The following is a 17,189-nucleotide window of genomic DNA, read 5'->3' on the forward strand; positions in this document are numbered from 1 at the left end:
ACAGGGAAGCAATGTTCACGGAAACAGAATCGGAGAAACTAAACCAGCTGGTTTGTGTAACACGTCATTCCGAAATGAATCATAAGATCAGACAGGCTGTGAATTCAAGCTGGCACATCCTAAACCTGGAAAGCGAAAAAACACACCTAAGACGACCTATCTTTGCTTTAAAAAAAAAAACAGAATTTGAAAAATCGTCTGGTTAAGGGGAGAATACAAGAACCCTCAATGAATAAACAGACCACCATGACAGGAATGGATCCAATATATGGCAACCACAAATGTGGAACATGCCATACTTGCCCCCAAGCCATTATAGGTGACACTGTCATCACCAACACGCGCACGATTTCAGTTAGCAGGAATACCACGCTAACCAATTGTCGCACCAGCAATATCATCTATCTCATACTGTGCCCGTGCAATCTCCCATATGTTGGAGAAACTGGAAGGGAATGCTGGGTACGGATAGGAGAGCACAAGTCAAATATAAGAAATAAAAAAATGACAGCCCCTATTGTGGCCCATTGGCTAGAGAAAAACCACAAAGACACAGAAATTCGCTGGTTCATCTTGGAAAAGATAAAGGCCAACCCTGGAACTGACCCAACATGCCTCCGAAAAAAACGGGAAGTCTTTTGGATCTTTTTCCTTGACTCTGTAGAAAAAGGACTAAATGAGGAATGCCCCTGGCATCAGGCTTTTTTGTAACAACAGTATGGGACCTCTATGCCTAAAAATGATGAATCTATGTCTCTAAGCTCGGTTAAGATAATCCAGGGTCCGTCTCCCCTTTAATCCTGATATGAGTATTGGCAAAATTAGGACTAACAGCTATGGGGAAAACGCTTTACCCCTTTACATCTAGTGGAGTTTGATTCAAAATATACCAACCGAGAGTGAACCTAAATGGCTGTTAATCTATCTGTATATACTAACTAGGAGTGAACTTAAATGATTGTGAGTCCATCTGAATGCGTGGAAAAATGTGCACCGACGTTCAGTATAGGGGATGCACCTAACCTCTTTCCTTCTCGGTGAACGAAAAAAGCTTATAAATCAACTGTAACCATTGATGGCTCGACATCACTCTTTAGTCCATCACCGACTTCCTGAAGGTAGATTTGTCCATGATTATATATATAAATAGAGGATGAAAATTGTTTATCTATAAAAATATACACTATCAGATCATATCTATATTATAAAGTCCATGCTTTTATAAAAAAAATCGTATCCCGATAAAGAAAATGAAAAGTGATGATCGGTTTTAGTAAGATGGCCGCCACAGCACCTCAAATGATATCTTAAACAGCGTTTCCATCCACTGTTTGGCATACCCAAGATGGCGACTGAATACAGGGGGGACTGAATAGTCCGTCTATCCTTTTTACAAAATCAGAAACAGCTGATTTGGTGTAGTGGGCGCGAAAACGACGATCCTTGATAAGGACGCCGGAAACCTCTGGGGATCTAATCTCCGTCCATCGGCCGACGGACCGGGTCGGCGGAACCCCATCTGAAGGAAGACTGCCCGCGAGACGAAGGTAAGCATTCTAGACCGAGCGCCTCATAAGTGCGAAACCTGTTTAGCAAGACCTGTTCCTTAGCATTCTCTATGTCCCCGTGTTCCAGGTACATCAGCAGCTAGTAAATCACTGAGGCAGCTCTATCCTTCTGGGACTATTTTGTATATTAGGAGAATGACAAAGTACAGCGCTACTGGAACCCCTTGTTAAGAACAAAAAAGAATTCCTCTCATAGAAGGTAAATAGCGTTAGGAAATAGATATGTAACGTGAAACTGCAGGAGTTGGGCTCTGTATCTTTACCGAAATGCCATCTCTATCTGTAGGAACGCCGGAGGCTAATGTGCAATTAAGTGCCGGTTTGAATATCAAAAAGAAGAACTCCAGTCCTACGAGCCTAACTCCCCCCGGTATGTATTAGTAGCTACAATAACACGGTGGAATAGTGAGGCGTGGGGTTAAACAACTGCTTCAAACATGTTGTTTCCCTAAAGGAAGAATCATTAACTACAATCCTGGCCATGATATGTTACTGATTTAGCCTTGCTCTCTTTGACAGGCGCTTTTGTCTATTATCACTCAGACCTTATAGGACTGCCTGAAAAGGAAAGGGGAACAAAAATAACACGCTAAGGTGCCGACCGATCCTGGTAGGTATCTCTTAAATGTATAGCACTGGGTCTGTTAGGCTATAACAAGCTCTTCTAAATTATTCTAAACTTGGTAAACACGATCCCCGTAACCAAGAGAAATGTAGAGATGGACACCTGAAAGACCGCTTTGATGCCCTATGGCTATAAGCACAGATACGATAAAGGATATGGGCTAATAATAAAAATATGACCTGTGTATAAGTACCCCGAAAGGTTGACATAAGAGGTAATCTAATTATCCCCCTGACAGAATCTGAACAGCCTGAAGCCTGGCTCTCGATATCACCAGCGGCATCGGCGCCCCTATACCTGCTGAGAAGTCGCCTGATGCTTGATAATCTTGAATAACAAAGCTAAAATCAGGTAAAATAAAGATGTGAAAATCTTAGAAATAGTTAAAATTAATGCCTGATGCCTGGCATTCTCGAATTATAAAGCCATAATCAGACAAAACAAAGAAGTGAAAAGCCTAGAAATAATTAAACAACTGTGGGCATGGTTAGACTAGACTATCCGGTTTCAGCTGGGATTTATACTAACTTATAATGATGAGCTGAACCATCTGTTGATTCTGGACTCGTTACTTGATTTATACTATAGAATCATGGGTGTATAAAAGAGAGGAGTGCTGTGAGAGACTATGAATTGTCTTGAAATGTATAGACTTACGTGTGAGTAAGGAATCTGTGTGGTATTGAATGTGCTCTTTGGTCCATACAGTCAAGGCTATCATGATGCCTTTTAGGTTCCACCTTTTGGGGAATCTTTTCTAGGGAGTGTCTCTAGAAGGTTTGACACTGCATGACAACCTACGGTCAGGTATAGGAGCATTGCTCCATTGTTTATAAGATGGACAAATTAACAGGCTATAGTCTCTTTAAAATGTCTGAAATCTGCAGTTACCCATTCAGGATGATGACTGTTAAATGTTAAGACTGAACTGTAATCTGAAAAACTTTTGTATATATATGAAAGTAAAATGCGTGTTTTACTCCTTGTTTTGCAGAATTTTACCATTGTGTCCGCCCCAGTATACTGCCCCTTGCCCTGACGAAGGTGCAGCCTTATTGGCTTGTCACCGAAACGCGCGTCGGCGTATGTCTCCATGAATACGGTTATTGTCCACACTACATCAGGAACCGTAGTTAAAACCACCTATCTGGATTAACACCTTGACATATCCTGCACATGAACCATCGTTGTGCTATACCTGCAAGGAGTAGAAAAATTGATTGGTAGAATGAATGATGTATGGTACTAGACTAGTTAGAGTGAGGAAGAATTGAGTGTGAATGATATGGTGTGTGTTAAGTATTGGCCGTTACTGGGTAGGACAAATTTCCCTTCTGTTTTTGTCTCTATATATATGTTTGTTTTATTTATGATATATATGCACTATTGATATACTAAAAAAACATATTTCTACACTCCAAGAAGAAACTTTTTATATCAGTGTGATCAGATAACAAAAAATAAAAAATATATATTTTTCAATATGAACTGTTTAGTCTATTTGATTTGACCATGTGATTGTGATGTTCAGTGTCAATCCCTAGGTTAACCACCCCTTTATGTATATCTCCTGGACCCTCTAACTAGGGCCTTTATATCTTGAGGCAGGGTACTCTCCTTTTCTTTTCATCTGGTGAGGACGACACCAGCAGGCATCCAACCTCCGGAGAAGAGGTGGCGTCTGAATAAGAGTCCGCGACTCGACGCTTGTCCGACGCCATAGAGTCCACCGCCTGAGGCAGGACGCTTTCACCGTCCGGCGCCAAAGGAGACGCCGGGCAGGCCTCCCCGCGTCACACAGCGCCGGGGATCGGAGCTGGGCCAGAGCTGAAGTGGCGCTGACTCGACCTCCGACGAGGCAGCCGCCGGCGTGGAGGGGCGAGACAAGGAGCCCTCCGCCAGCCAGAATGGGGCGTAGTGGGTCCGCCGACCCATGTGGTGCCACCACGGCCGATTCAGCCTCCGACTTGACCTCTGACGAGGCAGCCGCCTGCGTGGAGGGACGAGAGGGGCCCAGAGGGGGACCCCTTCCCGCCTCGACCCATAGTGGGACGAGAGAGGTCCTCCGACCCCTGGGACGCCGCCCGGGCCAGCAGCTGCCGGCGCTGTCACCTCAGCCGCAGACAAGGCCGCCGCCTGTCCAGAGGGCCGAGAGGGGCTCGGGATGCGACCAGAGCCCTGGTGACCTCCCGCGACACCACAGGGACTCAAGCAGGAGTTTGCGGCGAGGCAGAGGCGCCGTGGTCCGAAGGAGGGACACCCGAAGGGCCACACCCCATCCTCCAAGCCTGGAGCCGAACCAGTCGGAGCCGGGACCGGAGCCACCGGCGACGTCGCGGAGGGCCCGCGCAGTGCAAGGGATCTGCTGACGCCCCAGGAGGGGAAGGAGGAGGAGAAAACAGCGAGGCCTGCCTGCAAAGCTGCCGCATATGTCTCCATCTGGGCTTTCGACACCCCCTCACCAGGAAACGGTGGATAGGAGGACAAAACACGGGGTCGCATGGCCCCGCAGAGAGCCCACGCCCTCAACAGGCCGAAAACCAGCCCCCAGGGACAAACTGCAACACTTACCCACCGGGGAGTGATGCTCATGCAGCATAGGAGAGGGATGAGGACGACGATGACCGCTTTGAAAACCTTCTGCAGAAGCGGATCAAGGCGATGAAGCGGACCTGGAGAGACGTGCCGAGAGCAGTTTCATCCGGCGCTCCCGCCGCGACTTCGGCTTCAACTGTTGGCACGCCTCACAATCAGTGGAGCCGTGATCTTCCCCCAAACACCACATGCAAATGAGGTGAGGGTCTGTCGCCGACATAAGGTGTCCACACGACGTGCAAGTCTTAAAGCCCGAAGGCATTCGCACACGGTTCCACACAGATAATCACAACCGTGAAAGAAAAAGGGGCCTAAACAGGCCCAGAGCATAGACCGGATCTGCGTTGCAAGCGGAAAAGGAAAAAACAGACGTAGGTGCGCCGGGGTGGGACTTATGTACGAGAACGACGCATGGGCGGAGTTACAGGATGCCGTCCCCCCGGCGCGCAGGGATGCTGTGGCAAAATAGTTTTACGGATCCAGTCTCATGCCTGGGGATAATTCTACGTTAAGGAATCTGCGGCTAGTAGTCTCTATAAGATACTCACATTACAGAATTATACATTTCTTATGCTCTCCTCAGTGGGAAAGGATCATGTGAGAGTGAATTGTCCACCTCTCTGTGGGGATTGGGAAAGCCCTAAAATAGTCATCTTCAGTAACTGCCTTCACTTACATTTGAACATTAACACCATTGGCACATCTGCAATGCAGCTACTTAGAAAAATCAAGTCATTTTACACAGACTCTGGCCTCTAGATGTGAGTATCTGCAATGGCACATACCGTCTGACTTCTCTTTCCTCAGCGGCCTTCCTAGAACCACAGGGTATTTAAGGGACCTTGGGTATCCTTATTTTAAGGAACAGTGGTCCCTTACTATAACACCTCTTAAACCATATTACATAGAGCTACAATGAAACCTATGTCAGTTTTCCGAATGGAATAGCAAATGCTTTTATTAATGCATATAGCATAATATTGAAGTAGGAAACGCAACAGAAAAAAGGTCAACAACCTTTAGAACTCAGACATTTTACATGTGACTATAATGAAGGCAGGCAAAACATGTCACATATTGAAGAAAGTTCCAATGCTCATATATCAAATTATATATCAATGTTAGGAGTCATGATAGTGTTTATTGATGATGTTTCAATCCCATTATAGAGTATTGGCACCATCACCAGTTCATAAGGAATTATGGCTAAAACGCAAAATGCCAATAGGTCTCACCTTTGGGAACTTATAAGTGTTTAGCCATGCAACAGTTAAAGTTGTTGCACCAAGGATATTGTGCTGCATAACTAAATACTGGTAAGGTCCCAAAAGCAAGACCTATTGGCTATGCCGATGCTGGTTTATATAGGGGGACAACAGTAGATTCCACCCAGGTTGATAGAAAAGAGGCCTGACAACTAGCATTTATTATTTGTGTAATGATGGGGCCCCAAAGAGTAGTGTTGGACTTGTATAAGAGATCACATTCGGCCCAAGGCTTTGCCACCTAAGCTTTATGAAAGTGCTCTATTTACTTCATCTAGGCTAAATTGTAAATCCAGGGTATAATTAGATGATTCATGGGTGAAGTCTTTCCAGTGTGTAGCTGTCACCGAGGGCCGGGCTTTGCTCCGCCGAACTGAACCGCAGCACCAGTACCAACAGCAGAGGGCCGGGCTTTGCTCTGCCTGCTCCCCGGCCGGGCTTGGCTCCGCCCGGTCCCTCCCACCGCGTGACCAGCTGCAGTGACGCCTCTGACCAGCGCCAGGAGGCGCATAAAGGCACCGTCGGTGCAGAGTCCTGGGGGAACTGATGTATTTGAAGCTGTAGCAACCTTTGGTAATCCTTACTTGCCGCAATTGTATCCGTGTCTCTATAATCACTGTGCTTGGAACTATAACCTAGGTATATTATAATGTCTAAACTTAGATCAGCTAAAACACCGCTTGTGACGAGAACAATGGAGAATTACTTGGTCAAGGTAGTTAGTAAAATCAATAAAGAAAGGCGTCTCTCATTAAACCGGGTAAGCCCTCCGGCCTCACCGACAAGCTTGCATGCCCCCTTAGATACCCCTGTCCTGGATCGTAGCTGTAATGAAGGCTCGGTTTTAATTAGAGATAACGATACACTCCTAGAAAAGAGGCAGAAAGAGCGGGATAAATCACCGGATATTACACCACAATCTTCCCCGACACCTTCTCCAACACCTTCACAAGCATCCTCGCCTGTACGAAGAGTAGTAAGGGCCTGTAGAAAGGCACCAGTTAAGCGGGGGGGCTAGGAAATCTAAAAAGGCTGGGACTCAATCAAACAGTACAGGGAGTGTAACTGAGACCGTAAATAAGGCCGAGATGACTAACTTGCTCCCCGCCCATATTGACCTCTTGGCAAGCATTATTGAATCAAAATTTGAACTTATGATCAAACCTCTTGTGGCAAAACTAGATCAGGTAACACAAGAGGTATCTAGACTGGGTGGCCTTTTGAATTCTCACCTAACCCTGACTAATACACATAAGAGCTCCAAGGTTGGCAATGTTAATAAGGATGCGGGTGTTTCTGGAAATGGGGGGAATAGGGCTACACATACTGTACAAACTGTACTAGCCACTCAATCACCATCTGTACCATCCACTCAACCACCCCCAGTTCCAGAAATCCAACCTCCCCCAACGACTTCTAGTAACCAAACTACCATAGTTGGGGGGAACAATGAAGGGAGGAGTGTGGCTAAGAGAAGAACTTCAGATAATCTCCCCCCTGAGTGTGTCCCATATACAGTTGCATTAACTAACGTTCCTGAGCTGGACTCTTATCTTACTGACTCTAGGTTAGAAACACAGGAGGCTTTGAAAAATAAATCACTATCGTGGTTGAGCAGGAATTGTGGTTTTCCACTTGCCTTTTCGAATGATGTAATTTCTACCCAAAGAGTCAGCTGGATAGGAAATTCTACAAAGTACATTAGGGGGGACTGCATTATTGTTAATTTTAAGCATCCGCAGCATGTTGCCACAGTTCTACTTAGAGCAGCTTCCTTACCCGTTGCAGACAACACTGTATGTGCACGGCCCCTTGGTTTCTTTTATAATCATCTCATTAACACTCCGCCTTCACATTTTGATCAGTCTAAATTTCCCGTTTCCCTACCTAGGCGGGGTTTCGTTTGTTCCCCGCAAAATGCATATCAACCAGCAAATAGACCTGACCCATATTGTTACCGGTTGGCTAGGCGTATAACCAATTTGACCAAGCCCTTCCACTGGCCAATCGCTACACTCCCCTTTCATCATTGGAGGAAAATGATTGACAGTCAAATGAACCTAGGACTACAGTACAGCCCCCATCTCCTATTTTTAGAATTGTGACTTGGAACATTGCTGGCATTAGGGCTAAAGCAGGTAATGATTTTTGGATTAATTCATTAAAATCTTTTGACATTTTAGCTCTTCAAGAGACATGGGACCAGGTAAACAGTTTTTCTTTGGATGGATATAGACATTTTTGCATCCCAGTAACTAGTAGTGTTGCAGGCAGAGCCAAGGGAGGCCTACTAAGTTTATTCAAACTTGACATAAAGGGCACACCAACTCAGTGTAATTCAGGATGCGAGAATTGTTTAATTGTGGAACTATCCATCCCTGATAAGACTAAGATTTTACTTATTAACTTTTATAATTCAAGCGCTAATGAGTGCACCAGTTATTATTTGGATGCATTGGAGACATTTTTAATAGTCTATAGCGTAAATGTGAATACTTTTGAAATAATTTTCCTAGAGGATTTTAATATTCACCCCTGCAACCTACTGTGTGCCAGTCTAGAAGACGAAGGCCCCCCCATACTCTTTACCCATGCACCTCGAACATTCTAAACGGGGGGAGGCCCTAGAAAACCTCCTGGCTAGATGGAACCTTTACGAGTCGGGTTGCAGGGAAGGTGGATGTAGGTCCCCTACATTTAAAGGAATAGATGATGGTACTAACATTGATTATATTTTTATGTCCTCTTTTTTGTTGTGTAAAGTTTTAATATATAAAACTGAGGTTTCGGTCTTCAGTGACCACAATCCGGTGTTCATGGAAATAATGTCTACGGACCTATTATCCATGAAAACGGTGACTCATAAGGGTGGCCTAAATGTGATCGTTCAAGATCAAGGACGTAGGCTAAAATGGTCAAATATAGTCCCTGAAACTTTCTTGTTAGAGGTATTGAAAGTTGAGGACGAGGTGGCCGTATGCCTAGCGAATCAGGCTCAAAACAGATGTGGTTATTGCTTTTGATAACATCTGTAGAGAAATTAACCAAAGTTTACTTGTTGGTTCAAGACAGAAGATGCATTATGGCAAGAGATGGTTTAACAAAATATGTTCTAGGGCACATGGTGACCTACTTAGAGCCTTGAAGGCCACCCCAAAAGATCGAGCTCAAATAGCTAGCTCAAGATCTGCGTACAAGAAAGCTATCCTAGATAGGAAAAAAGAGCTGAAAGATGACGCTTGGGCTCAATTACTTGCCCCGGATACCCTAAAAAATAGTGGGCTGTTTTGGAAAATTGTAAACCAACCGTTATTCTCGGGTGAAGAGAACTCCCCACTTGAGGCTAACATCCCAGATGAGGGCTGGATAAAACACTTTGGCAAAATATATTCTGACCCAAGCAATGAAACACAAATGGGTGACATCCCTCTTAGCACCGAGGGTTCTAATGTAACCTTCGAGGTCTCAGAAGTGGAAGAGCGATTGAACTGACCCTAAAAAACAAGGCTCCTGGCCCCGACGGGCTCCCTGCAGAGATCTTCAAATGTGCCCCAAAATTCTGGTCGAAGATCTTGTGCAATGTTTTTAATGTTTTAAACCATGATAACATACCGGCTTTGTGGAAAAAATCGATCATCATCCCTGTCTTCAAGAAGGGAGACAGGCAGGACCCCCTCTTGCTACAGACCCATTTCCTTAATTGACTCCTTGGTCAAAATTCTGGGACGGGTCATCTTGTTTAAATTAAATGAATGGGTGAATGATAGAGGGGTCCTGTCCAATGTGCAATATGGGTTTAGACCAAAAAGGAGTACACTAGACCAATGTCTTAATCTGCAACTGCTACTGGATAAACAAGCATTTGCAATGCAATGGTCTCGGCATCATTAAAGGTAGAGCTATTGGCATTGCTCATGACATTTCTTTTTTTTTCTTTAAATCAAAAATAAATGGCCATTGTCATTAACATTGCCAATACACAGCACTCTGCACTCAACAGCACACAATGCTCTGCGCACTCGCCACTCTGCGCACTCGCCACTCTGCGCACTCGCCACTCTGCGCACTCGCCACTCTGCGCACTCGCCACTCTGCGCACTCGCCACTCTGCGCACTCGCCACTCTGCGCACTCGCCACTCTGCGCACTCGCCACTCTGCGCACTCGCCACTCTGCGCACTCGCCACTCTGCGCACTCGCCACTCTGCGCACTCGCCACTCTGCGCACTCGCCACTCTGCGCACTCGCCACTCTGCACTCACCACTCTGCACTCACCACTCTGCACTCACCACTCTGCACTCACCACTCTGCACTCACCACTCTGCACTCACCACTCTGCACTCACCACTCTGCACTCACCACTCTGCACTCACCACTCTGCACTCACCACTCTGCACTCACCACTCTGCACTCACCACTCTGCACTCACCACTCTGCACTCACCACTCTGCACTCACCACTCTGCACTCACCACTCTGCACTCACCACTCTGCACTCACCACTCTGCACTCACCACTCTGCACTCACCACTCTGCACTCACCACTCTGCACTCACCACTCTGCACTCACCACTCTGCACTCACCACTCTGCACTCACCACTCTGCACTCACCACTCTGCACTCACCACTCACCACTCTGCACTCACCACTCTGCACTCACCACTCTGCACTCACCATCTGTCTGCTCCATCACTGTAATAGAAGTAAAATATGATGCGAGCTCTTCGCCAACTGCTGGTCTGCGGGCAATATGGTCCCCTTCAAAGTCTTGAAGCGCCTGCACATGCGGAGGTGCCTGACAAGCTGCGGATCCAAGTTCAGTGGATGGCAATGCCAGGGTGCCATGCCAAGCTGCCATGTCGTGCAAGCAGATGGGCAGGATAAAGCTGTTTAGTGTAATTATTATTGTTGAAATTAGAGGCACGTGGGAGCAGTTATTTACAGCCATCGCCCAGGCTGGGTGCCAGTGTTCTGCATGCAGTGGGAAGTCCTTTCTGTGTTTATTCGAAATGCAGAAACAGAAGATCAAAGCAACTTTGGGTGAGATAGAAACTAATGGGCAAAGGAGGACTTGAGAACCCTAACACCATATATTTGTTGTGTTTCTTGCTGGCTGGTCTTCTGCATTCCAGTGCTTCAGCTGGCTGTTGTCCTTCCTTACCTGCAGTGGGAGCATGTGTTCTCATTGATCGACAGCTGAGGCATGGTGTCTGTCTGAGTCTCCAAAAGTCCTTGAAAGATTTGTTAATGCATGCCTTCTTGACTGGAGAGGCATAACTATCCCAGTATCGTGCACATGTCTCAAGGGGTACAATGGACGACACAATTACGTCTTCTAAACCAAGAGATAGCACCAGATTCGTTACCAAGCTCGCCGCCCCGGAAGTCAGGCACGGTCGCCTGTGACGGGGGCGGGGCCACGTTCACACCGGAAGAGGAGGCAGGCGGAGTCGTAGCGTCTCGCGGCCCGGGGCTCCTGTGAGCGGTGTAGAGCCCCGGGGCCGCGCCAGCAGGAGGTTGGGCGCCGCGTGCTGAGGTAAGGTAAGTTCTGGAGCGCGATTGCTGCACTTGTGTGTGTGTATGCTCGTGTGTGTGTGTGTGTATGTATGTGCGCGACGGTGACGGCGGGGGAGGGGGGTCTGGAGCGCGATTGGTGCACTTGTGTGTGTGTATGGTCGTGTGTGTGTGTATGTATGTGCGTGACGGCGGGGGAGGGGGAGGGGGGGCCTCGGTGCACTTGTGTGTGTGCGCGCGCGTGAGTATGAGTCAGGGGTGGTGTCTCTGTATGTATGTATGTGCGTGCGTGCATGGGCGCGTGTGTGTGTGTGTATGCGCATGCGTGTGTTGTGCTTGCGCTTCACAGGAGACAGCGCCTGGCCACAGCGCGCGTTCCAGCTACAAATCGCCTGGAAGGATGCGCGTGACCTGGACTGTCTCCTGGGACTGCCACTCGCTGACATAAGATCTCGGCGGAGACGCGCTTACGCGCGTCTTTTAGCCGAGACCTAATAAACCAAGGCCAAGGAGGGGTTCATGGACCTCTCATCAGCTTTTGACCTTGTAAACCGGTCAAAGCTGCGGAAAATGTTACTCAATATGGGACTTGATAGGGCCTTAGTTAACCTCCTGGCGGACGTACATTCTGGCTTACTAGCTTCCGTCAGGGTCACTTCGGAGGATCGTTGCTCTAGCCATTTTAACTCGGATAGCGGGTGGGGGGGGGGGGGGGGGGGGGGTCAGGCAAGGGTGTATCCTGGCTCCCCTTCTTTTCTTTTTACCATATAAATAAATGCTTTGAAACCTCCACTAAAGAGGGCCACTCTTGACATCCCGCGTATAGGAGAACTTGGTATCCCCTCTACGCGGATGACGCTGTCCTTCTTTCGCGGACCGGGGTTGGACTACAACGGCTCCTGGATGCTTTCGGGAACTTTATGGGTTCCCTGGACCTTAAAATAAATGCAAAGAATTCCCAGATTATGATTATGGGAAGGTGCTCTAGGAAGAAGTACTCTAAAACTTTTTTTGCGGCAAAGAAGAACTTTGTAGAGTACCTACATTCCCCTATCTGGGGATTACTTTTGATGAGAGAGGGAACTGGGGACCGCAGTTAAAAAACAGAAACATTTCCCTCGCAAGAACTACCTCTGCTTTACAGGGTTTCTCTAAAAGATTGGGGGTTAGGCCTATAGTAGCAATAATGAAAATTTATAAAGCGAAATGCCTCGCAGTGGCCACATATGGTAGCTCAATCTGGGGTTATAGTTCCCCGGATTGTCTACAGATTACTGAAAACAAATTTTTGAGATCTGTCCTTTCAGTGCCACAGTCTCAGATATGATAAAAATGGCTTCTTTAATATCTTGCATGAAGACCTGGCTAAATCAGGAAATCCAACTGAATCATATTATTCTGAAAGATTGTCTCCAATTAGATAACAATAATAAGACTCAGTGGCTGACATATATTAAAATGTTTTGTTAAACTATGGAGACCAGAGCTTTTTTCCTCACCAGAGTTAATAACATCAAAGGACATTGCACTAATTAAGGGTGTAATGGGACAAATGCTAAGCCTGGAGAGAGAACAATTGGAATTTAAAAAACCCACTGTGAGGACTAACCTCATTATATCCAGCCAACAAGGACCTGAAATCTATCTTAATATAGTGAAATCGCCCATTTCATAGGTTTCTATTAACCCGATTCCGTTTTAATATGATCCATCTGAACCTTGGTTATTTCCCTAATTGGAGTACCCCTGAAAATGCAAGGCCTTGTTCTTGTGATAACTTTTCACCCAGAACACAATGCACTTTTTAATGTTCTGTGGTCATTATACGGAATTAAGGTTGACATTTTTGGTCCCCATTTTAAAGGAGGCTGGGTTTTTGCAGGTTAAGCCGGCTCTTTTGTATTTGCAATTATTACAGACCCCTAGGATCATTTTCCATGTTGCTAGTTTCTTAGTGGGTGCTGTTAGGACTAGGAACAAGAATATGACTGATAGCCCTTAAATGAATTGAAATGAATTGGGATGAAATTCAGTATAATCTTTGCACTATGAATAATGGTAGTCAGGGCAACTATATTGATTGATCTTTTCTACCTTTTTTTACTATTACTTCATTTTATGAATTTTTAAAGGGTTCGATATTATGTTTTTACTGTGTATAATTAATACTCAGTTTTTAGCGTGTATAATTAATGTAATGTATTTCATGTAACTTTTGTAAAGTGCTATTGTCTTTTTATGATATTGATTTATCGAAATAAAGTATTCTGACTGACTGATACATGGATATCACTATCTTGACCATTAGAGATTTCTTGCCCGTTGTATATCTTAGAGAAGTGTTTAATCCATTGGTCCTCAGTTATGGCTATTTCAATAGCCGGACCCCCACCCGAGGACAGGTATGGTCTTTTTACCGCTTTCCAAAAAGCAGCGCTATCTTTCATTTGTGAGGCTGTGGTGAGTGACTCCCACACTTCTTTTCTTAGAACATTCTTTCTTTCAGTAAGAGCCAATTTATAATCCATTCTAGCCCACCTAATCTTGATGATATTCCTTGGGGTACTATGCAGCTCATGTTTAAGAGAGGAGTATGCTCGGGAGCACTTCGAGTCAAACCACCGCTGGGGCCCAGGCTTTTTTCTACCTTGTTTAAGTAACACATCCCATACCGCACCTGCTATTACTTGAAAAGAGTATAGGATGCTTACTGAAGATGCTATCTCATTTAGGGATGTATCAAGGGCCGGTCTGCACTTAGTAATCATTTGTTTATTTACCACATCGGTGTCCACCATATTCCAGCGAAGGGTGTACCCGTTAACTTTGCTCTAAGTAAATATTGTAAGTTCAATGTACACTACTGACAGTCGTTCCAGTATAAAAATGTGTACACACATTTTCAATGTTTAGCAATATGAAGCTATGTATAATGCTCCCAGAATGCTCTCTGATTAGATGCTAATATTTGCAGAAACCTGAAAGCAAGATTGGGGACTCCTTGCTTTCAAAATAAAATGTTCACTACAAAATGCAACAACATTTCGCTTAACTCCTGTAAAAGTTTAGGTACCATTTCTTTGCAGCATCTTTTAGTAAAATATGTTGATGAATGATAGTATTTCCCAAAAATAATCATAAAGGAAAATCAGTGTAACCAGTTGTAATAAGATTATGGGGAACAAAAATAAACAAGAATTGATCAAATCAGTAGGTCTGAAATTGTTGGTCAGCCTTCTGGTTATGTCAATGCATGAGTTTTTTTGGCAAGGTTTTTGTAAAACCTTATTGGTGTGGGAGCTGACGGGCCCTCACCATTACAACAAACATAGGCAAAAGCAAAGATGTTTTTTGTCTTAAAAAGCAAACATTGGCACAGTAGTTCCTTGTGAAAGAACAGAATGCGGTCACTCGCAGTGAAGCTAGCCGATAGAGAGAATTTTAATAAACACAAAATGTCATTGTTAATGCCAACCCTAATTAGGGGCCCATTTATTAAATAAAGTTTTAAAAGTGCACCCATGTCCTTGCATTAAGTGCAGATATACAGATTTCGTGAATTCACAAGACTTTACACAAATAGGCCAAAAAACAGTACTCCTAGAAATTATCTGTTAACAGCATTTTAGCACGAGCAAATATGCAGGTGTACATTTGCTCATGCGCCAAATCTGAGTGTTTACAAGTTCACTTTCCCTCCAAACACTTTTTTCCCAACCCTGTAAGAAGCTTTATGTCTTCCATTGTCAGGAGTAAATTTCAAACCTTTCCCAGTATGGGAAATGACTAGTGAAGATTTGGTGAAAACCCTTAAAACATGCGAGTTAGTAGGTTTGCACAGACTCAAAACCCAGAAACTGTTGCTTATCATTACCTTCTGCCCCAGTATGTAGATTTGCGGAAACGTGGCAGGATAAGGGAATTGCTAATATTCAAAAACTACTATGGAAGGAGCCCTGGCATAATCAGAGAGGCTATTTCAGGGCGCTTATATGATGGGACTGCCATAATTTCTCACCGCATCGCATGGTACAAAATGGACAAGTGGATTTTGTTGCAGAAAAAGTAGATTTATGAAGCAACCTGCCCCATGGACAAGTAGATATTTTATTAAATTCCACACCCCTGTTGATGACTGGGTCAGAGTCAAGTTACCAAAAAAAGGGGTAAGTCAAAGTTTGGATAACCGATGAAGATTATTAAGCTGTTTAGCAACGTGGTGAAAACAGGTGCCTATAGGCTATGGAATCTTAATAGAATCGCCAAATATCAACAACAGGGAACATGTTGTGCGGATGTACCTGTAATGCAGGAGGAAGGGAGAAGGTCTCTTTGTGCAAAGAAGATTATACTTCGTTTACAAGATTGTGTTCACCAATTTATTTCTGTTACTCTGTGTTCTCCAGTGCATTTCCAATATTTGTGATTTCTTTTATATTCCATGCATATTCTCTCCTCTTGTGTTGTTATTAAGGTGGGGTGATGTGGTGTTCTCATGCATGTATCTGTTAGGTAACCCTGTTGCTAGGGAATGATGCAGGCATCTAGAATCTAGATGCTGCCAGGGAGAATGTTAGGGATTGAAGCGTGGCAGTAGGTTGAAGCCACTCAGTGGGTGAGGTCTCGGTTATGGACTGTACAATAAACCTTCAAATCATCTACCTGAAGTGTTGCCATTTGATTTAAGTAAAGGACATCACCTAATAGTTCCTCCCACCGACAATTGCATCCACCAAGAAGACCCAAATGTGCAGACTGGTAGGATTCTCATTACACTAGATTATCACTATGCTGTAGGTTGAGGGCCTTTTACCTGTAGCGTTCTTGGCTGGAGCCCCTGCTCTCCACAGGAGAGACACTAGCTGAGTGTGCAGAGTTCCTGTACGCTGATGGTCTGCTCGGAGATGCATAGGACATGGGGGACTTCGTTCTCGACTCATGTGATCGTGAGTGCTTTTTCTTCTTTTTTTCTTGTGGACTTCTACAAAAAATAAACAAGATTATAAGACGTGGCGGAAATGCCCTTTAAGGTAAACGTTGTGGCAAATAAAGAAAGTATGTGACAAGGTGTAAGACAAGAAAACACAGTACGGTGTGTACTTGTCCAGTAACTATAGACTCTCCGAACACTAGAATCAGAGCTGTAGCACTACAAGTTCCTACTGAAAGACAACCACATTTCAGATAGGTCGAGATATAAAGAAAGTACAGTTTGAAACATTACAGAACTTTAATAGGTCAAAGTAAATATGTCCTATTTAATAAAGCTTTTAGCCAAACAAACCAAACATACTGTCATCAGTTTTGTCACTGATAGGTCATGAGTGATGCAAAATGTGAGGTCATAAGCAGTGCATTGTGGGAGCCTAACTGTGCTCGTCCGCGCTCAGCGCCAGTCCCCCTGCCCAATTTGGCACAGGGAAACCATGCTATATAGAATATTCTAGTGAAACGCTTCACAGCCTCAATACCAATAAATGTACTTAATAGTAAACAAACTTTTAAAGGCATTCTGCTTTATCAACCCCCCGGACCTCGCAGTTCCTTTCTCTGCTCCCTATCTGAGCTAAATCATTATATTATAGGCTCTACTGATTACACAATATTGGGAGATTTCAACTT

General features: G+C 44.9%; 1 protein-coding gene across 2 annotated transcripts in view; it reads right to left on the reverse strand.

Moving 5' to 3' along the window:
* The window catches only part of LOC147666543 (splicing factor, suppressor of white-apricot homolog), a 590,263-nt gene that overhangs the window by 170,419 nt on the left and 402,655 nt on the right, over nt 1-17,189 (reverse strand). For both annotated transcript variants that reach the window (XM_086948999.1, XM_086948998.1), the window contains exon 12: nt 16,381-16,548. In XM_086948999.1, coding sequence (XP_086805125.1) covers nt 16,381-16,548 — 168 coding nt within the window. The remainder of the gene's footprint in view (nt 1-16,380; nt 16,549-17,189) is intronic.

The sequence above is a fragment of the Lissotriton vulgaris genome, unplaced genomic scaffold (assembly GCF_964263255.1).
Source record: "Lissotriton vulgaris unplaced genomic scaffold, aLisVul1.2 SCAFFOLD_966, whole genome shotgun sequence".
Classification (NCBI taxonomy): domain Eukaryota; kingdom Metazoa; phylum Chordata; class Amphibia; order Caudata; family Salamandridae; genus Lissotriton; species Lissotriton vulgaris.